Source organism: Nilaparvata lugens, chromosome 7 (genome assembly GCF_014356525.2).
Source record: "Nilaparvata lugens isolate BPH chromosome 7, ASM1435652v1, whole genome shotgun sequence".
Classification (NCBI taxonomy): Eukaryota; Metazoa; Arthropoda; class Insecta; order Hemiptera; family Delphacidae; genus Nilaparvata; species Nilaparvata lugens.
In genome coordinates, this window is record NC_052510.1 from 19,933,535 (window position 1) to 19,954,014 (window position 20,480).

General features: G+C 35.3%; 1 protein-coding gene across 1 annotated transcript in view; it reads right to left on the reverse strand.

Moving 5' to 3' along the window:
• LOC111055640 (RNA polymerase II-associated factor 1 homolog) overlaps positions 1-20,160 on the reverse strand; it is a 29,075-nt gene extending 8,915 nt beyond the window's left edge. The window contains exons 1-5 of the mRNA XM_039432302.1: positions 19,821-20,160; positions 19,168-19,260; positions 13,795-13,983; positions 12,482-12,617; positions 11,964-12,107 (exon numbers count right to left, since the gene is read on the reverse strand). Of these exons, the coding sequence (XP_039288236.1) occupies positions 11,964-12,107; positions 12,482-12,617; positions 13,795-13,983; positions 19,168-19,260; positions 19,821-19,891 (633 nt within the window). The 5' untranslated portion in view covers positions 19,892-20,160. The remainder of the gene's footprint in view (positions 1-11,963; positions 12,108-12,481; positions 12,618-13,794; positions 13,984-19,167; positions 19,261-19,820) is intronic.
• Between the last annotated feature and the right edge of the window lie 320 nt (positions 20,161-20,480).

Genomic DNA, 20,480 nt, shown 5'->3' on the forward strand with positions numbered 1-20,480 from the left:
ATGGAATGAAAATTTGGGGTGGAACATACTCAAACCACTTGGAAAAACTATTTGTAATTCAAAAACACCTTACAAGAGCTATATTGGGGAAACCCAGACTCTATCCAAGTGAGTTTCTGTTTAGTGAGCTAGATGTTTTAACTGTCAGGCAGCTTTACATAAAAAATTTAATCATCTACATAAATAAACAAATGAATCTTTTCAACCTGCGTGTTTCACCGTACAACCTCCGTCCCTCATCTATTACCTTTCAAATTACAGATACTATTTTATCAATTTGTAGAAAACAATTTTCATATCAGGTATCAAAGCTCATCAATGTTATTCCTAACCATTTTATCACTAGTAAATTGAATAGAAAACTGCTAATTGAAATTCATACATGGATAATCTCGAACAATGTAATTTTGGCAATGTAATTTCCTCATAGCTTAGTATAAAGACTTCTCATGTTTTTTATGTAATTTTCAACTATTCTTTACTTTCCCCTAAGCCTTCACTCTGCTCTTTCTCTTCCCTTCCTCACTTACTTTTTCTTTTCCCTATTTCTTAATAATATCCCATTATTATTTTCTTGTACTGTTAAGCATTGAACACTCGGCCTCTGCGCTCAGGTTCCTCGAACCTTGCAGGGACTTTCCGTTTTTAATATAGTTATGTATAATCCTATTAATGGTATTTTTCTTTTTCATTTTATATTGTATTTTAATTTTTTCATTTACAACCAATTTTGTTATTGTAATTATGTTTTTGGGACAAATAAAGATTTGATTTGATGTCAAAAAAAGATGTCACAAGTTAAATATCTATAGTAATAGTATTACAACCCTATTGTTACAGAATATAGCTGACTATGCATTGTCTTCTTTATGTCTCAATTAATTATTTTCAGTTAGTTCTACTCAAACTCTTGACGAGAGCACTCGGCTCCCGAAATTCTTTAATTCGGTATTTTCTGTAGTTGTAGTGTTAATAAAGTTTCGATTTTTAAAAACTCAGTCGTGTCGTCCAATCACTTAACTGGCGCCCGAACTTACGTCGCGGAAAGTTTTATCGTTGTATCCATCCACGTTCATTAAACTCTGATACAAGACCTTTTATCTTGTGCAACGAAAAAACTTTGAGTTTCACCTCTTCATCCGTGAACCAACCCATATATTTTTCTCCAACGAGAAACTCATAGTGAAAGTGACTCGACTTCAAAATTTCAAAATCTACCACTCAACTACAAAATTATTCTCCAACGAGAAAACAAAGTCAAGTGTTATCAGAGTAAACTCAAACTTCCAAAAATTTCTTCAACAAGAACTTAACTTTCACCAGTGTTAATAAGTGTAAATCAAATCAAACTACAAAAACGAAAACGACTTCAAGTACTTCTCAATGGAAAACCACCATCAAGCTGCTATCACCATCACGCTGTAACCGTATCCAGCCTAGCAGTTAGTTCAACCCCACGCTGGCCACCGCAGGAGACGAGAGGACTCTACAGAGGGACCGAGATCTCGCCACCTTCAGGAGGATTCCTGCTGTCCTTATATCATCCGAAGGAGAAGACGACACCGACGCCGACGCTGACGACAACCGGAACATCGCCCACCAACCTCAATCGACTGTGAGTAATTTCGTTATATCTCTTCCTCAACCACACCCTACAATGCCTAATATCTCGAAACAAATTCCTCATGACATTCTTAAATTCATACCCCACTATGATGGTACTTGCTATAAGCTACCACATTTTATTAGTACTTGTAATGAACTATTAGTGTCCTATTGTAGTGCAAACATTGACGAAAAAACAGAAAATCACTGGCTCCTTTTCAGGGCAGCCGTAAGCCGTCTTTCAGGACCCGCAGAATCAGTTGTTTTTAATAACAATTGTACAACTGTAACAGAGCTGATAGCCGCTCTAAAAACAAACTTCGCTGACAACAGGTCCGTTCCAGACCTAATTGCGGAAATTACTTTCATGAAATCCTATTCAAATGAACACCCGATCGAATTCATTAATCGCCTCGATGAAAAACGCACAACTGTGTTGACTAAATATAAACTAGATGGTATCCAAGGTGAACTTTTGACTAATCTAATGCAGCAGTTGAACGCAACTCTCACCCGTACATTGATTCACGGAGTTCATCCAACTTTGGGCTCTCATTTGCAAATCCTGCAAATTCATGATCTTGACGATGCTAGACATAAGATTATTAATGACTGTAGTATTGTTCTAAGGAGCTTGAACTTCAAATCAACTATCAGTACTATCAATAAAATTGATTCAAGAGCTTTTAATCAAACGCCAATGCGATCAAACACATTCACTCATGCTTATCAAGCAAGCAACAGAGCTTTTTCTAACAACTTCTCGCAACCTCGAGTACCGAATTTCTTCCAACAGAAAAATGCATCACAGCAAACATTCCCCCAGAACAGAAACTTTCAACAAAATTTCCCTCAAAATCAATTTGCTCAATTCCCTCAGCAACCGAGGCCTGTGCAAAACAATCCTCAATTCAGACAACCACATAATAGTAAGTGGGATTCACAAAACACTGTCAGCATGCGCACAGTACAAACAAATCCTTCTAATCGTTTCAAACTGAACTCAAAATCTCCGTTTGAAGTGCATCATTTGCAAGATGACTTAACAGATAACTCATCTCATCCTTTCGGAAACGAAATCCAAAGAATGCAAAACCAGCTAACTTCACTTACTGAAGCATTCAACAACATGCAGGCTCATTTTTTAGGGGTAGGCCCAACACACTCAGCGGAAACACCCCCAAAAAATTTGAATTGAATATCATAAATAAGTCGCTCCCATATTTTGTCGACCACGCTAACCGTAAATGGATGGTTGACACTGGGTCGTCAAAGAACTATGTGAACCCCTCTCTCTATCATACCACCCAATGTGACCAGATATAAAGAAAAGTTCGTAGTAAAAACACCAGCCGGTGAGAGTGGTGGAAATGAATACATTTTTATGAACTCAAATACTGTGTTTCCAGGAAGTTCACAAATCAAAATGTACGTGTATGACTTTTCGACAAGATACGATATCTTATTAGGTCACGAAACTTTGAAAGAACTCAAAGCCAATGTAAATTATACAAACAACACGTTAGATTATCGTACTATTTCGAAACCGTTGTTATCAGTGATTAACTCTAATGAACAAATTCAATTGAAACCAGGATTTAATGTTGTTACTGTACCAGTTAGGTCGATTCCTAATCTCAAGACAGGACTACTTAAAGCTGTTTCTCATGAAAGTTATTACGTTGAAGAAAGTATTGTTAGTATAGAAGAAAATAGATGTAAGTGCGTAGTGTATTCCAATGAGCTCATGACCATAAGCCCCGAGCCAATAGAGATAGAAGAACTAGAAACTATTTTTGACAATGATGAAATTGATAACTCAGATGTATCAAACAACTCGGATATTATAAGAGAAATTCCCAAACTTCTTCGGACGGACCATATGAATGTCGAAGAGCGGAAACATATCATAAATCTAATACGGAATTTTCCTGAAATCATCAAACGTGAACATGATGAATTGACAAGTAGTACTAATCTGTTGAAATTTAAAATCAACACTACTGACGAAATCCCTGTATATTCTAAAAATTATAGATACCCTCAAGTGTTTAGGAAGGACGTTGAATTAGAAATTGACAAACTTCTTCAGAATAAAATAATTCAACATTCCAACTCCCCATATAACAGTCCAATTTGGGTAGTGCCCAAAAAACCAGACGCCTCCGGTAAACGTAAAATACGTGTCGTATTAGATTACAGAAAGATTAATGATAAAACGATTGAAGACAATATCCCCTCCCAAATATTGAGGACTTATTTGGAAAAATTGGAAGGGCTACCTATTTTTCAGCGATAGATCTCGCTTCTGGATTCCATCAAATTCAAATGGAAAAGGAATCAATTCCAAAAACTGCCTTTTCAACTGAGAACGGACATTATGAATTTTTGAGAATGCCGTTTGGATTAAAGAACGCTCCAGCTACTTTCCAACGTGCAATGAACATTTTGTTTTCCAGAATGCCCAATGTGTTAGTCTACATGGACGACATAATTGTGTTTTCCGATAATCTCGAGGAACACTTGAAACATCTAAAATCAGTTTTCAAACAACTTAGAGATCATAATCTAAAAATCCAACTGGACAAAACCGAGTTTTTTAAACGAGAATTACTGTACTTAGGACATATAATTTCTGAACGCGGAATTCAACCCAATCCTTCAAAGCTAGAAGCTATAAAGAACTTTCCAATCCCAAAAACTGAAAAAGAAATTAAGCAATTTCTAGGATTGACAGGCTATTATCGAAAAATGATAAAAGATTACGCTAACATTGCAAAACCTCTCACACACGCCTTGAAAAAAGATGTTAAAATCAATCCAAACAATCCAGAATATCAAAAGTCATTCGAAACATTAAAACTTTTATTACAAAACGATCCAATTTTACAGCTACCTGACTTCACAAAAACATTTATTCTGACTTGTGATGCTAGCAATTATGCTATAGGTTCAGTGTTATCACAAAAATTCAATGGTAAAACCTTACCCATTGCATATGCTTCTCGTACACTTAATCGTCATGAAGAAAATCTTTCTACGATTGAGAAAGAATTATTAGCTATAGTCTGGTCATGCAAACATTTTCGACCATACCTCTATGGTAGAAAATTCATAATCGAAACCGATCACAAACCTCTTCAATGGCTCCGCAGCATTAAAGAACCGAATTCAAAATTAATTCGTATGAAACTCTTTCTAGAAGAATTTGATTTTTCAATCCAGTATGTGGAAGGTAAATCGAACCAAGTAGCTGACGCTCTTTCAAGAATACGCCCACTTGACGTTAACATGATGGAAAATGATGAAGACGAACCTTTCCAAGGTTTCGAAAGTGGTTTTCGTGGTTTCAATCATGACTTTCAGGATCTCGAGAATAACAATGATCTCGATGACCCCGACGAATTTGACATGGACGAACTGCTTAGATTTAACACTAACACAGACATTCCCTCAGTAGACACCGTCACACTTGACGATTTTCTTCAACATGTAGGCAAATCTGCCGAACAAACTAACAATTCCGATCGAGATAATATTGTAAATAATGATAATGATGCTAATGACCTAGAAGTTGATAATCGTAGTCTAGCTACAATACATTCACAGGAGAGTTCGAACGAACAAGTAGTTATTGCGGAAGATTACAAAATAATCAATGTTGAACAAAATCAAATCATTTTAGAACGTGGCAACAAAGAACCTGTTATCAGAAAAGTTTTTACAAAAAACAGATTATATTTTCATAGTTCATCCACTCCTGAAGAAATAAATGATGTGTGTATACAATACTTGAAACCCAACACACTTTATGGGATACTTTGCTCCAGGACAGGTGTATTGGAAAAGGAATATGAAATGATTTTTGAAAATTTTAAGAATGTTATCATTGCTAATTTTAATTGTGAAACTTAGGAGATATAAGAAACTGAATTTGGATATAACTGATTCAGAGGAGCAAAAAGAAGTTGTATCCAATTATCATGTAGGAAAAACGTATCACCGTGGAATTAATGAAAGCTATAGCCACATTCGAAGAGAATACTATTGGCCTACCATGCTTAAAGACATTACAGAATACATAAATAAATGTTCAGTATGTGCTAAAGTTAAATATGATAGAAGACCTGTTCAAGTTGAATACAAAATTACCCCAACTCCTGACAAACCTTTCGAAAAACTGCAGATTGACACGTTTCAATACAGTAGAATAAAATTCCTCACGATAATAGATTGCTTTTCGAAAAAACTCATGGCATATCCACTAACAGGTATGAACCAACTTGAAATACAGTCTTGTTTGAATGATTACTTTTCTCTATTTCCATGCCCTAAGACAATCCAAATGGATAATGGTCGTGAATTCGACAATGCTGGACTTTGAGATTTTTTGCGTTTATATAAGATAGAACCTTATTATACAGGGTGTTTCAGAAGTAGTGTCGAGAATTTTAGGGTATTGTACCTGGATGCTAGGAGACTACAAATGTCATATTTGAAGTGTCCAAACTCAGCGGTTATCCTTATAGCTGCCATTTTGTTTTTTTCACTTAAAAATTTTTATCTCAAGAACGAAATGTTGTATTGATCTGAAATTTGGCATGAATATTTATGCTATAAAGACTCAACTATAAAAAATAAAAAAAAAATTTTTCGTTGAAATTTTTCAAAATGGCGGCCATTTTAAATTTTTGATGGCGAATATCTCGAAAACCGTCCATTTTACAGAAAATTTACAAGAGACAAAAAAGTTAGCAAAGTTTTTCACAATTCCAATGATACCTAATTTATCAAGATTGGTCGAAGAATAACAGAGAAATTAATTTTTTTCGTACTGCATGCATGACCACTTTTCACCATTTAAAGATCAATATTAATTTTTTAATTCCAGATGTATTTAAGATGAAGCTTTGAAACTCGGTATGGCTCCATATGGGCAAACAGATGATTTTACAATGGTTTTCAGATGATAATGTTTGTCTTGTAAAAGTATTGTTGTTTCATTGAAAGTAAAGAACCAGATGTAGTGCTTCCTATTTCTTAGTCTCACGTTTCCTAGGTCTTATTTCTATCTTAAATTTCCAGTTTCAATATTTTCTTACGTTGCTTCTACACAAATATTTAATTATTGTAATGGAATTAGTTCGCTGGAGTACACCGATATTCACTTCATGTATGGAGCAGCTCTTGGCAATGCGACCGACGCAAGAAGAATGTATGCAGCTGCATTTCCAAACCGCCGTCTCCCTTCCGACAAGGTGTTCACAAGAACTCACAATCGGCTGAGAGAAGTTGGTTCATTTGAACGGAACAGGGTAATTGCTGGTAGGCCTCGAGCAGTTCGAAATGTTGCTTTCGAAGAGGAAGTATTGCAGAAATTCGATTTCAATCCTAGAACGAGTACGAGAGCAGTTGCAAAGCAAATCAATTCAAGTGCTTCTTCTGTGTGGCGTGTACTAAACAAGGAAAGACTTCACCCCTTCCGCTTTCAAAAAGTTCACTCATTGGTTGAACGCGACTATGAGCCAAGAGTAAACTGTGCCCGTTGGTTTCTTCAGCAAGACATTATCCAACCAAATTTTCTAGAAAATGTGTTATTTACCGATGAGTCCAGCTTTACAAGAGAAGGAATCTTCAACTCTCGCAACAGTCACGTCTGGGCCTTAGACAATCCTCATGAGGTCAAAGTGCGTGGTTATCAGCATAGATTTTCGCTGAATGTTTGGACGGGTATCTTAGGTAATCGCGTGATTGGACCATACATTCTTCCTAATCGTCTGAATTCTCCCACGTACATTACTTTTTTAAGAGACGTACTACCAGAACTTTTGGAAGATGTGCCTCTTGCAAACAGATATAATATTTGGTTTCAACATGATGGTGCCCCTGCTCATTTCGGAAATGTTGTTACGGACTTTCTGAACATGACCTATCGTCAGCGGTGGATTGGGCGGGGTGGACCAGTACCGTGGCCCGCACGTTCACCTGACCTCAACCCTTTAGATTTTTTTTCTGGGGCCATATGAAAGACCTTGTTTACAACACGCCAGTAGAAAACGAAGAAGACCTTGTGGCAAGAGTGGTTGCTGCAGCAGGTGCCATTCAAGATGATGAAAATGCTTTTATAGCAGTTCGACGGTCCATGATTGAAAGGTGCAGACTGTGTAATCAAGTTGAAGGACGGCATTTTGAGCAATTGCTGCATTAGTATCAGTGAACCGATTTGAGTGAAATTAATATTTTTCAATGTAAAATAAAATTTGGAGGAAAGTTATTCTTGTATATTTCTGTAATAAGAACGGTTTTCATGAAATTATAAAAAAAATTAATATTGATCTTTAAATGGTGAAAAGTGGTCATGCAAACATTTTCGACCATACCTCTATGGTAGAAAATTCATAATCGAAACCGATCACAAACCTCTTCAATGGCTCCGCAGCATTAAAGAACCGAATTCAAAATTAATTCGTATGAAACTCTTTCTAGAAGAATTTGATTTTTCAATCCAGTATGTGGAAGGTAAATCGAACCAAGTAGCTGACGCTCTTTCAAGAATACGCCCACTTGACGTTAACATGATGGAAAATGATGAAGACGAACCTTTCCAAGGTTTCGAAAGTGGTTTTCGTGGTTTCAATCATGACTTTCAGGATCTCGAGAATAACAATGATCTCGATGACCCCGACGAATTTGACATGGACGAACTGCTTAGATTTAACACTAACACAGACATTCCCTCAGTAGACACCGTCACACTTGACGATTTTCTTCAACATGTAGGCAAATCTGCCGAACAAACTAACAATTCCGATCGAGATAATATTGTAAATAATGATAATGATGCTAATGACCTAGAAGTTGATAATCGTAGTCTAGTTACAATACATTCACAGGAGAGTTCGAACGAACAAGTAGTTATTGCGGAAGATGACAAAATAATCAATGTTGAACAAAATCAAATCATTTTAGAACGTGGCAACAAAGAACCTGTTATCAGAAAAGTTTTTACAAAAAACAGATTGACTCTATATTTTCATAGTTCATCCACTCCTGAAGAAATAAATGATGTGTGTATACAATACTTGAAACCCAACACACTTTATGGGATACTTTGCTCCAGGACAGGTGTATTGGAAAAGGAATATGAAATGATTTTTGAAAATTTTAAGAATGTTATCATTGCTAATTTTAATTGTGAAACTTAGGAGATATAAGAAACTGAATTTGGATATAACTGATTCAGAGGAACAAAAAGAAGTTGTATCCAATTATCATGTAGGAAAAACGTATCACCGTGGAATTAATGAAAGCTATAGCCACATTCGAAGAGAATACTATTGGCCTACCATGCTTAAAGACATTACAGAATACATAAATAAATGTTCAGTATGTGCTAAAGTTAAATATGATAGAAGACCTGTTCAAGTTGAATACAAAATTACCCCAACTCCTGACAAACCTTTCGAAAAACTGCAGATTGACACGTTTCAATACAGTAGAATAAAATTCCTCACGATAATAGATTGCTTTTCAAAAAAACTCATGGCATATCCACTAACAGGTTTGAACCAACTTGAAATACAGTCTTGTTTGAATGATTACTTTTCTCTATTTCCATGCCCTAAGACAATCCAAATGGATAATGGTCGTGAATTCGACAATGCTGGACTTTGAGATTTTTTGCGTTTATATAAGATAGAACCTTATTATATAACACCGGGACATCCAGATTCCCAGGGTTTATTGGAACGAGCACACTCGACACTCATTGAACTCCTTAATGCTATACAAATGGAAAATAAAGACAACAAACCTGAAGATAATATGAAACTTGCAATTATCGCATTCAATAACACAATAAATTCAACTTTGAAACTAACTCCTATGGAAATGACTTTTGGTGTATCGAAAAATCCATATGTTGATGAAATAACGGAAGCCCTTATTGCTGAAGAAAGAACAAACGCCTATCTAGAAAAACTGAAAACTATTCACAAACTAGTAAAAGATAAAGTAGGACAAGAAAAACAAAACAGAACTGATCGATTAAATCAAACTAGAGAAAAAGATTTTGAAATGCCTAACGAACCCTTCATAAAGACAACGTTTAATAAAAAGGACAAACCCAAATTTTTCAAAGTGAACTACAATAAGGAAACTCAATTAGCTACTAATCCAAGAGCGATTCAGAAACGACCCTTCAAACTTCACCCGAATCGAGTGAAGCGAGCTCGAAAGAAAAAGAAATCAACTAATTTATCTGTTTCAGGTAACAATGTTTCTTCTTCTGATGATGTTCCTAACACCAGCAAACCTGTATAGATTGACTGATCTAAGTAAAACATCAGGCATCACTCCTATCAAAATTCAGGACTCGTTCATAATAAATGAAACCTTCACATACATGCATAATATTAATGTAAACATGTTGCGTATCGAATTAAATACAATCAAAAGAACAATATTCACTTTGCGTGAACACAATATCGATCAAGGCCGTCTAGACATCATAACAATGCATTTAAAATACACAGAAACAAAACTAGATCACATCAATATCAGCAAAAATAGAAATAAGCGTGGACTTTTCAATGGACTTGGCTCAGCTATTTCATGGGTAACCGGTAACATGGATGCGAACGACAAAGAAAAATACGACAAAATATTATTTCAAGTTCAGTCAAATGAATACCGCTTACAGCATAATATTGAGAATCAATTTTCAGTAAACAAAAGGCTCATTGACGATTTTAATGCTGATGTGAAAAAGATTCATGGGAATAATTTGAAAATTATAAACTATTTCAAAACTCTCTCAAATGAAACTACGACTGTACAGCTGAACCAGCAATTTCCCTTTTATTTAGCTCATTAAGTTTGCTCTTTAATAAAATAAGCGATTTAGATACTAGTTTGGAGTTTTGTAGATTGAATATTCTACATTCTAGTATATTATCCCATAAAGAAATAAATAATATTATTTCTGAATCGAATGTAAAATTGATTTCTGAAGAACCAGAAGTATTATGACAATTAGCAAAGGTACACTGCTCAATATATAAAGAATATATATCCTACTTCATTGAATTCCCTTTAAAATCACCTACTTATGAAACCTTCTTCTTATTATCCTATCCTGTTTATCGTAATACTGAAGTTACCACCATTCATGAATATCCTTCCCTTATCCTGAGATATGACGAAATTTTATCTGGTAAATGTGAATTTTTGTGTGACAACTACTACTGCAGAAATGTGACAGTGATACAAAATAAGTGTATAAGTGAAGTGTTAGAAGATAAGAAATTAGAAAACTGTAAACAATTAGTAATTGTGCTTCTTTTGTAAAATTCATTCCAATTATCAATCAATATCTACTGTACAAAATTGACAAAGCTATTATTTTATCAGACAAAAAGAAGACTACATTATATCCAAAATCAACTCAATTATTGTATCTTAATAAGTCAGAACAGTTATTCGAACATCCTAAAATACATGAATATTGGGAAAGTGATATATCAATCCCATCTGAAGTTCCATTTCGTAAATTGAAAACAAACTTTTCATTTGATATTATACATGAAGCAAATATTAAGATTGAACCACTACTAGCAATAGAAGAACTTAGCATTGCAAAAGACGATACTTATTATATTTGGATTTTTATTATATGTTTTATTGTTATTCTTAGTATATTTATTGTATTTAAATTATATAACTTTATTAAATATGTAACTTCTTTACGAAATAATTGTAGAAATGTTAATGTAGCAGCAACTTCGCAAGCCCCAACATTTGTTCTTGGGCCTTGCCTCCAAACCCAAAATTCTGATCGCTGAGGACAGCTTCAGTCTAGGGGTGGAGGAGTTAAATATCTATAGTAATAGTATTACAACCCTATTGTTACAGAATATAGCTGACTATGCATTGTCTTCTTTATGTCTCAATTAATTATTTTCAGTTAGTTCTACTCAAACTCTTGACGAGAGCACTCGGCTCCCGAAATTCTATAATTCGGTATTTTCTGTAGTTGTAGTGTTAATAAAGTTTCAATTTTTAAAAACTCAGTCGTGTCGTCCAATCACTTAACTACAGACTTTAGATAAAGGTCAAAAGCTTCAGTAATCAAATTTCTGCATAAACGTAAATGCCTCTAAACTGAATACATCAAACTGGAATTGAATATATTCAAATACTTTATGTAAAAAGAATAATTCAGGAAATATAGCGAAAACAAACCTTCTATTTATATCAATACAACATAATGTCATTTACCCGAAGGTTGAATGAATCAGCCTGAATTATTTGAAAGAAATTTAGGAAAGAACATTATATTAGTAAGTTTGATAACTTACTTTGAAGTCTGGGAAGACTGGAAGTACTTCGACTGGCACCACATTGGGCTTACAGTAATGCTTCTCAATTGGCTCTTTCGAATCCTTGAACGTCTTCTCAATAGCTTTGATCTGACTGTCTCGGTCCATATATATAGTCTCATCCTAGAATAATAGATAGCATTAAATACAGTATCTTAAATACCAAATGAATTGAATATGGAGTGTAAATCTGAAAAAATCTAGTATTTGAATAATAGAGTGTTCAATTATGGATTTAGTTGAATATCACACATCACATCAATGAATCATATCTAAAACCTTGACAAGAAATCAAAAAGTTGCACTATTTTCAACAGATTATATTATTGCAGGACGGTGTCTTATGTTTTTTTAGATAATGTAATTTTTTAGAATACATTGCATGATTAATATGAACTGTACATGATTGAGTTGAAAATCAAACTCCTAATAAACATGAGTAATGTAGATAAATAACAAACTTGTAATAGAATTGAAATCAAGAATGTATTTCTTACTTTAAATGACTTCTTGATACTGTATCCGACTTTAGCTTCCACCTTGTCCATGGTCTGAGGCTGGAATCGGGTAGTTTCAGTAGAAATGTACTCAGTACGTCGCAACCATGATACACTCTTGGCATGTTGGCGAGTTCTGTAATTTATAAAGGGAAAAACAGTAAATAACAATATTTCCTGTAGATGAATCAACAATCAAGATTTTGTTCTTGAGAATTCAGAAACCTATTTTCTACTCTTAGATAGATTAATCCCAATCAAAAACCAGTCTCATAACAATTTACACGCCCTATAATATAATAAGCTATAGAAAAAAGACTCCCAGACATTGTACAAATTTATTTTCTGTTGGTTGTCGTAATATACAGATACTTGCACATCTAGGGTATGGATATAAAAAGTTTTTCCTTATATTTAAGAACTTCTAAATTACATGATACAAACACCAGAAATTATCAAATTATTGTCATGACTAGTATGATTAGTAATTTTATCTAACTGATATCATTTTTTTTGAAATTTCTTCTTGAAATTATTATTTAACAAGTTACTTTAGTATAATCGTTTTCAAGGATCTCTACCTTGAAACTAGCATCACACTTAATTGAAAGTAACGTTAACAATTCATCGAATCCTTTCCTCACAATGCAATACAATGCTATACAATTCAATGTTTTCTGAATGTGAAGAACCAACTGTTATAAGTTACCTACAGTGAAGGCTATCTAGCACTTTTAATATTCATTCGATTTTATTACACGGAATCGATACATAGAAAAACCACTCCCACATTTTTGGAAGAAATTAAATTTTAATTCGACTTAAAAGCCGAAAATGTGAAAATTTTCCATGACAATCGAACTTTGATGAAAAATTGAGAGAATCTAGGAAAAGGGCAAATACTCGGTCAAATAATTTATAAAATCTTTGATGAACTTTTATAAAAGATAATCTTCATTTATCTATAACCAATGTGATTGATAATGTAAAAGAATTATTTGCTAATAATAATAATGATATTCGTATGGTTTATATTGATGGGGTGTCCCTGACGGAAGTTCCACCTCAACTGAATAAATCATTCAAGTCGTCAATGGGCCTTAGTTACGACTGTCATACTTCAGCCGGGACCGACATTTTAACGTACCCATTCGATAATACGGGAGTGACCTGTTCAAAAACGTGCAGTTTTGAATCGGGGATCTCTAGGCTGCAACGCAAGCACTCTATCAACTAGACCGCGGATCACTCTATTTGCTAAAAGATCACAACGAAACGATCAAATATATTTGATAAATTAGTCGGTGCTTTACCTTTTAGAGTCTTGCGGTGTGAGGATATCTTCTTCAAGTAGTTTTTCGTCAGCCGGATCCAAGTGAGCCCGATAATCAGTGGCATAAGTATCACGATTGATGAGATCAATCATTACGCCTAGATCGTGCTCAGTCAACACCTCATACTTATAATTTCTCTCCAGTGATGTCGGTTTGTATTGAATGAATCTGAAAAGACATTATTTGCATATTGATATTCTGTTCTAATACAAGATACTACAAAGTGCATCTTTATCAAGAACCGTGTATCTTCATCAGTGAACCAAAACATGTCGTGAATTAGCAACTTCTGTTTTATTGGAAGAGTGATAAAATTAATTGGAGCTATTACGCTGGTGACAGGAGTATAATATAACAACTGTTAAAGTTATAATACAACAATGCATAGTTGGTTCAATCATGAGAGAAAGCTTGACTGGTAAAGTGGTTGGCTATTTGCTGGCAAAAGCAAAACAGATTGCAAGAAAAAGAGCGCATGCGCAGTACTCTAATCCCAATCCTCGCTTGCTTGAATACCCTTCCACTGAGCTCCAATCCCCAGGGAGAATGACAAGCGGTTTTAGCTGAGTGACTGCTCCACATGTCCAGTGGTACGCAATCACACTGGGTCCGTAACCAATAAACATTTGCGCTTAGTAAACTGAGTGACCTGAGAATGACTGACTTTTGTCCTACAAGCATGTTAGTAGCTCTCTCACAGGCTGGAATCGATTTTAGGTTGGTGTGAAATGGGGACCTCATGCCACCCAACACTCATATTATCATCATTGCCATTCTCGCAGAGTAGCCTACGCAACTATATCAAAAGTTAATGATGAGTATTTAGTCTATTTCTCCTCCTCTCTAAAAGATCTATTACATAGGCCTACAGTGTTTTTGCAGTGATGACAAGGAGGATAAAATCAGGCTTTATGACTCTTGAAAGACTATTATTATTAAGAGCAAATACTTACTTACTTACTTGAATACTTGAATTCTTCGTCCTTGACCGGGAAAACCGGATAGACTGTGTCAGGGAGTTCAGGGGGTCATCCCTCAGACTCTGGGATGGCGGCTGTTTGTGTTTGAGTATAGGGGCTCATCCACTAGTTCTGCCAATGAGTATAATGGCCGTTGTATTAGGCGTTCTTTCAATATTTGCTTAAACTTTCTGGCTTCGCAATTTTTTATATATTCAGGGAGCTGGTTATACAGTCGCAGTGCTGATATTTCAAAACTTTTTTGAGTTGCTGTGAGTAAGCTGTCATCAAGTATTCTAGAGTGACAACATACCTTAGTTTTTTTTAGGAGATGTAGGACTCTTGCTAGTTTTAGGCATGTCTTTGAAATGTCCCATTTCAATTTTCTGTCAAGCCAAAAACCCAATAATTTTACTGGTTCGGTGTGGCTTTCAGGTTTTTCGTTTTTCAGAGAGCATATTAATATTTGGGATTTGTCCTCATTGAGTTTAAGCTTGTTTATTTGGAACCATCTCTTTGCCTCCTGTGTGTGAGTTTCGTTCATTGCCAATGCTTGTTCAGTAGATATTCCTCTAGACATCACCGTCGTATCATCTGCAAACAGTATGGAGTCCTTGCTAGGAACAAAGTCATTTGTCAAAAGGATGAATAGAAGGGGGCCTAAGACAGGGGCACTCCGTGTTTGATATCTCTAATCCTTGACAAAGCTCCTTTTATTGAGACTACTTGGCTTCTGTCTTCAAGATAACTTTTTATGGTGTTGAGGACCGGGCCGCTGATTCCATACCTTTCCAGCTTCCTTAGGAGAATTTGGTGTGGAACACAATCGAAGGCTTTACTCAGATCAAACAGTGTAAGGGCCATTGTATCACCAGTCTCAAATGTGCTCTGGATTTCGCTAGTCAGGGCAATCAGTGCGCTTGTTGTAGAGCGGCCACTTCTAAAACCATGCTTCTGTTGGCAGAGGAGGTTGTTACTTTCGAAGTAATCCACCATTTGTTGCTTCATAATAGTCTCCAGCACCTTTGCCATGGTGGGAGGAATTGATATTGGCCTGAAGTTAGCTGGCTGGTCAACTGCACCTTTCTTGTGAACTGGTCTGGTTTTTGATGTTTTCAAAATATCAGGGAATCTGCCACATTTCAGACATTCATTTATTGCACTGGCTATTGGTTCAGCAATCATTGTGATGGTTTCTTTGAAAATATTACATGATATGCCATGGATGTCTTGCGACCTTGAGCCTCTGAAATTTCTTACTAAATTCACTATCTGTGATGGACTAACTTCCTTCCACTAAGTCATTCTGTGTTGTGTCAACATGATGTTAGAAGATGGTTCCATATCATTGGCTGGTAAACTTGCTTGTATCTCCTCAGCAACTGTAGTAAAATAGTCATTGAAGTCATCGGGATTCAGTTCGAATTCTACTTCTTCTTTTTTGGGCCTATGACTATTTATTACACTCCATGCGGCCTTGCAGACATTGCTGGCTGATTTGATGTAATTTGCTGTGTGTTTCTTTTTAGCATCATTTACAGCACTTCTGTACCTTCTATTCATGTCTGCGTATTTAGAATACAATGAAGTTTGTTGCTCAGGTGAGTTGGCAGCTTTGTAGAAAAAGTGTAGGAGTGTCACCAGGTCCTTCATGTTGCGAAGCTCTTTGGTAAACCAGGATTTGTCTCTGTGTAGTTTGCAGGTTATATTTTTATTTGATTTTGTCTTTATATGTGTTTGAGGAAATACTTGATTGAAACTGTTAATGTAGACTGAGATGAGTATATCAAGTCTGAATTCTGGTCTTACATTGTCAAGAGTTGTCATCCAGTTTATGTGTTTAAGTTCTCCTCGAAGTATTGGAATGTGCTCCTCCCGGACTATTCTCTTGTAGAAGATATATTCAGCCTTCCATGCTATTTCAGGTTGGACGCTGACAGTGCCAATTTGGGGTTGGACTTCCATCACAACAGCACAGTGATCAGAAATCATTGGGTCCACCACAGTTGTTTTATGTTCCCAGGAATCAAGGTTAGTTGCAATGTTATCCAGGACTGCTGTACCTCTGGTTGGCGTCTTGTTGGCAGTGTAGAGCCCGTATTCTCGGAGTAGACATGTAAACCTGGAGCTTAGTTCGTTCTGGGTTTCAAGGTGAATATTGAAGTCACCACCTATAACAATTTTTTTGTTAAATCTAGATAGAAACTTCAGCAAGATCTCAAACTTCTCGAAAAATTGATTCAAACTACCATTAGGGGAACGATATACTGATACCACAATCATTGAGGGCTCAAGCAACTGTAAAGCTGCATACACATATTCGCGCTTCCAACCAGCACCGAGCACGCTCCTCCCTCGTACCGCCCTCGTTCCTCCATCGAACCACAGTCGCACCGCCCACGCACCCATCATGAACGTTATGGAAGATGTTAGATCTTCTCGCGTTCCCTGGTCGAACGACTCTTGCTCGCCGGTCGATCATCAATCGCTCTGCTGGAGTGACGTTCGGTTGCGGAGTGACGTTCGGTTGCGGTGCAGAGCGAAAGTCTGTACGCACCTTAAGGCAGCAATCTCCAGGACCAGTTCGTCACAAAATTTATTAACATCGATTGTTTTATATTTCAGGGTCTTTTTTAAAAATATATTGCTGAACCACCGTTTGTATGGTGCTTCCTATAATAGGCGGCAGCTAGATTCAGGTTATTTAGGTCGCTATAAAATTCTGATTCCTCCTCTTTCAGCCAATTCTCAGCTATGCAGAAAATGTCAGTATAAATCTCATCAAATAAAAATTCAAGAAGGTCGAGTTTTGTTCTAAATACACTGAACATTCAATACAATGATGGTAACTTTACTTACATTCATGGTAACTTTATTCACATCCATGGTAACTTTGCTCTTTTTCATATTTGTATCAGTTTTGCTCCCTGAGGGCGTTTGAATAAAAAACGTCTTAAAGTAGCATACTTTGGCCATTTAGTGTTATCAAGGATAGTATCTTTATGATCAAAATCAACTCCAAGTTTGAAGCTACAATATGACACACTTTTGCTTTCCAGCTTTTCTACAACAAAATTAAGTCCAGGGAAGGTATCTGTCAAAAATGTTTTTACATTATTCTCGGTTGCACCCGCTTTTATCTTTTCAAGATGATACCAGGCTAGCTTGTCACCTACTAGGCTATAATCCTGGCCATTGACTTGTTGGGAGTTGTTTGAGCCAACCAGTAATGGTTTATCTTTAAAAGAATAGGTTTTTTTGATTTTTGATAATGTATTAGGGGATTTGTCATTTTTTTGGTATTTACTACCGACAGATTTGGCATAAGTCTTATTTTTACCACGTCCATTTCTGTTTGTAACAGTTTTCCACTCATCTTCTCTTATAATACTGTCCTTAATTGCAATATCATCGCAGAATGCATCTTTTAGGTCACACTTGGCACTAACTTCGTCAATGTTTAAAATTTCATAGGATGTACTTTTATTTTGTCCACTATTATTTAATGATGAAAAGTCAATACTAGATGTTGAAGGAGGAAAATATCAGTTGTTCTCATGGTTACTATCTGATAAAGTTTTTTGTGAATTAGTGAGATGTCTATTCGCAGTTTTAGTTGTTTGCATGCCAAGTAAAGAATTATTTTTATCACTTACCAGTTTTGGCTTCCTGAGTTTGAGATTTCGATTCTTACCTTCCACTATGTCAAGTCTTCTACTTAGTTGTAGTGAATTTTCACTCAATTTCGTGAGTTCATCTAGCACAATATTCAGGTTGCCATCGTTTACAAGATTTTTATTGTAGTTCAAAGTAGGGTTTGACTTGGTTAGAGCTGTAGGTTGAACATGTTCAGACAGAGATGATTTTTCTGAATAACCTAGATTTCTTAATAAAACTTCAATTTTCTCTAACAATTTAACATTTCCAAGGTTCATTACATTAATATTATTTGTAATTTCGTCGAGTTTTACATTTACATCCACAAAATCTTTTACTCCGAATTCAACACTTCGAACACGTTTTAACCTCACTTCACAGCTTTCGCAGTGCCACATTGAAAGTTCGCCTAATTCCGTAATCTTTCCTAAATTTTCCGATGAAATGTTCACGCATGACGTATGAAACCAGTTTTTACAAAATACATCACACATGATTGCATCGTCGTTATTTTTTATGATATTTTTACAGAGCCCGCAAAAAGTCTTACTACCTTCAACCGCCATCTTGATCAAAGCAGACAAGTAGTGCTTTGGCTGGTTTTGTAATTATTATTGAGTTATGTATTGTGTAAAATCATAACACTTTCCAAAAGAAAAAAAGGCACAAGACCTAAAAAATAAACATTACGTGTAAAAGCCTTTAGAATATAATTATTATGAACTAATATACAAACCTTGTTGTTTCAAATGGATATGTGATGAACTTTGGGTCGAACGGTATATCTGGTAAAGTATTACAATATTTGACTCGACAGACCAGTTCTGACCTGAAAATAAGAAAGAACAATTTTTAAAAATAAATTAAGTAACTTAGGCCTAGAATAGAACATTTAAATTTTAGTAAAACAAACAGCTGAAAATTATTATGTAGCCTACCAATTTATTTAATTAAATAGACATATTATTGAATAATTATAAAAATGGTTGACTAACTGGTTCAAGACAATAGCTTAAAAATAACTAAAATATAAATATGGTCTTTTCTTGAAAACTTTGCAAGCTTTACTCTAAAATGAGGTCTCTAGTAACTAGTAATAGTAAGCTGCCGCGGTATGTAAGCGTAACAAGAGAGGTTAGGTCACCATTTACATCTTCCCGGTAATTTTAACAACGACAATATTATGGAAGAAAACGTTGCTTTAATTATGTAAAACTATCATTATCTTTAATTTTACACACTTTGAAAGCTTTGTGCAACTAGATTGCTGACAAATTTGATAAATTGGGCCAGCTACCCACCTTACTAACTAACTTAAAAACCTTATTTTAATTTCAACAATTAATTGTTAGAATTATTATTGCTTGAACATTTAAAAAAATTACTTACCTTTTTTCTACAGGTCTTTGAGGTCTGGTTTCCCTTTCGGGAGTCACATTTGTTTGTATAGTTGGTGGCATCTTTCTTGTCTAAAATCTCATCACACAAACAAATAAGAACTGTTTCACAATTGACAATTATGTTTGAATTCTATCAATGATTACAGACACTTCATAACTATGATTTATACTTCTTTTGATAATTTAATTAGAATAATAACAAATTAATCAAAATTAAAGTAGATTGTTGTATGTAATGTAAACTGTAAACTGTTGTTGGCTGTTGTCGTGGTTAGAATTTTAGAAAACATGATGACTTGATCGCGGCGCCATGATCACGTAACCACTCACCACTGTGACGTCACTACACTTGCACCGCAACAAAATTTTGCGTCGGAAAACTTTTTCCGACAAGTAGCAGTTGCTGTTGAAAAGTCAAGTTTTCCTTGTAAAGAGGAAAGAACAAGAAAAGTCTAATCTTCTGTCACCTCACGGAAATGTGGACAGTTTGTGGAAGTATTTTTATAACGCTAAACAAATAATTTTTTGTGCTTTACCTCTAAAAACAAAATAAAAAACAAAGCATAGGTTATTAATTAAAATGGTAGGTATGGTAAAATGGAATGAAAAAGAGTATGGTAGGCCTTACTTACTTAAGGGCCCTATACAC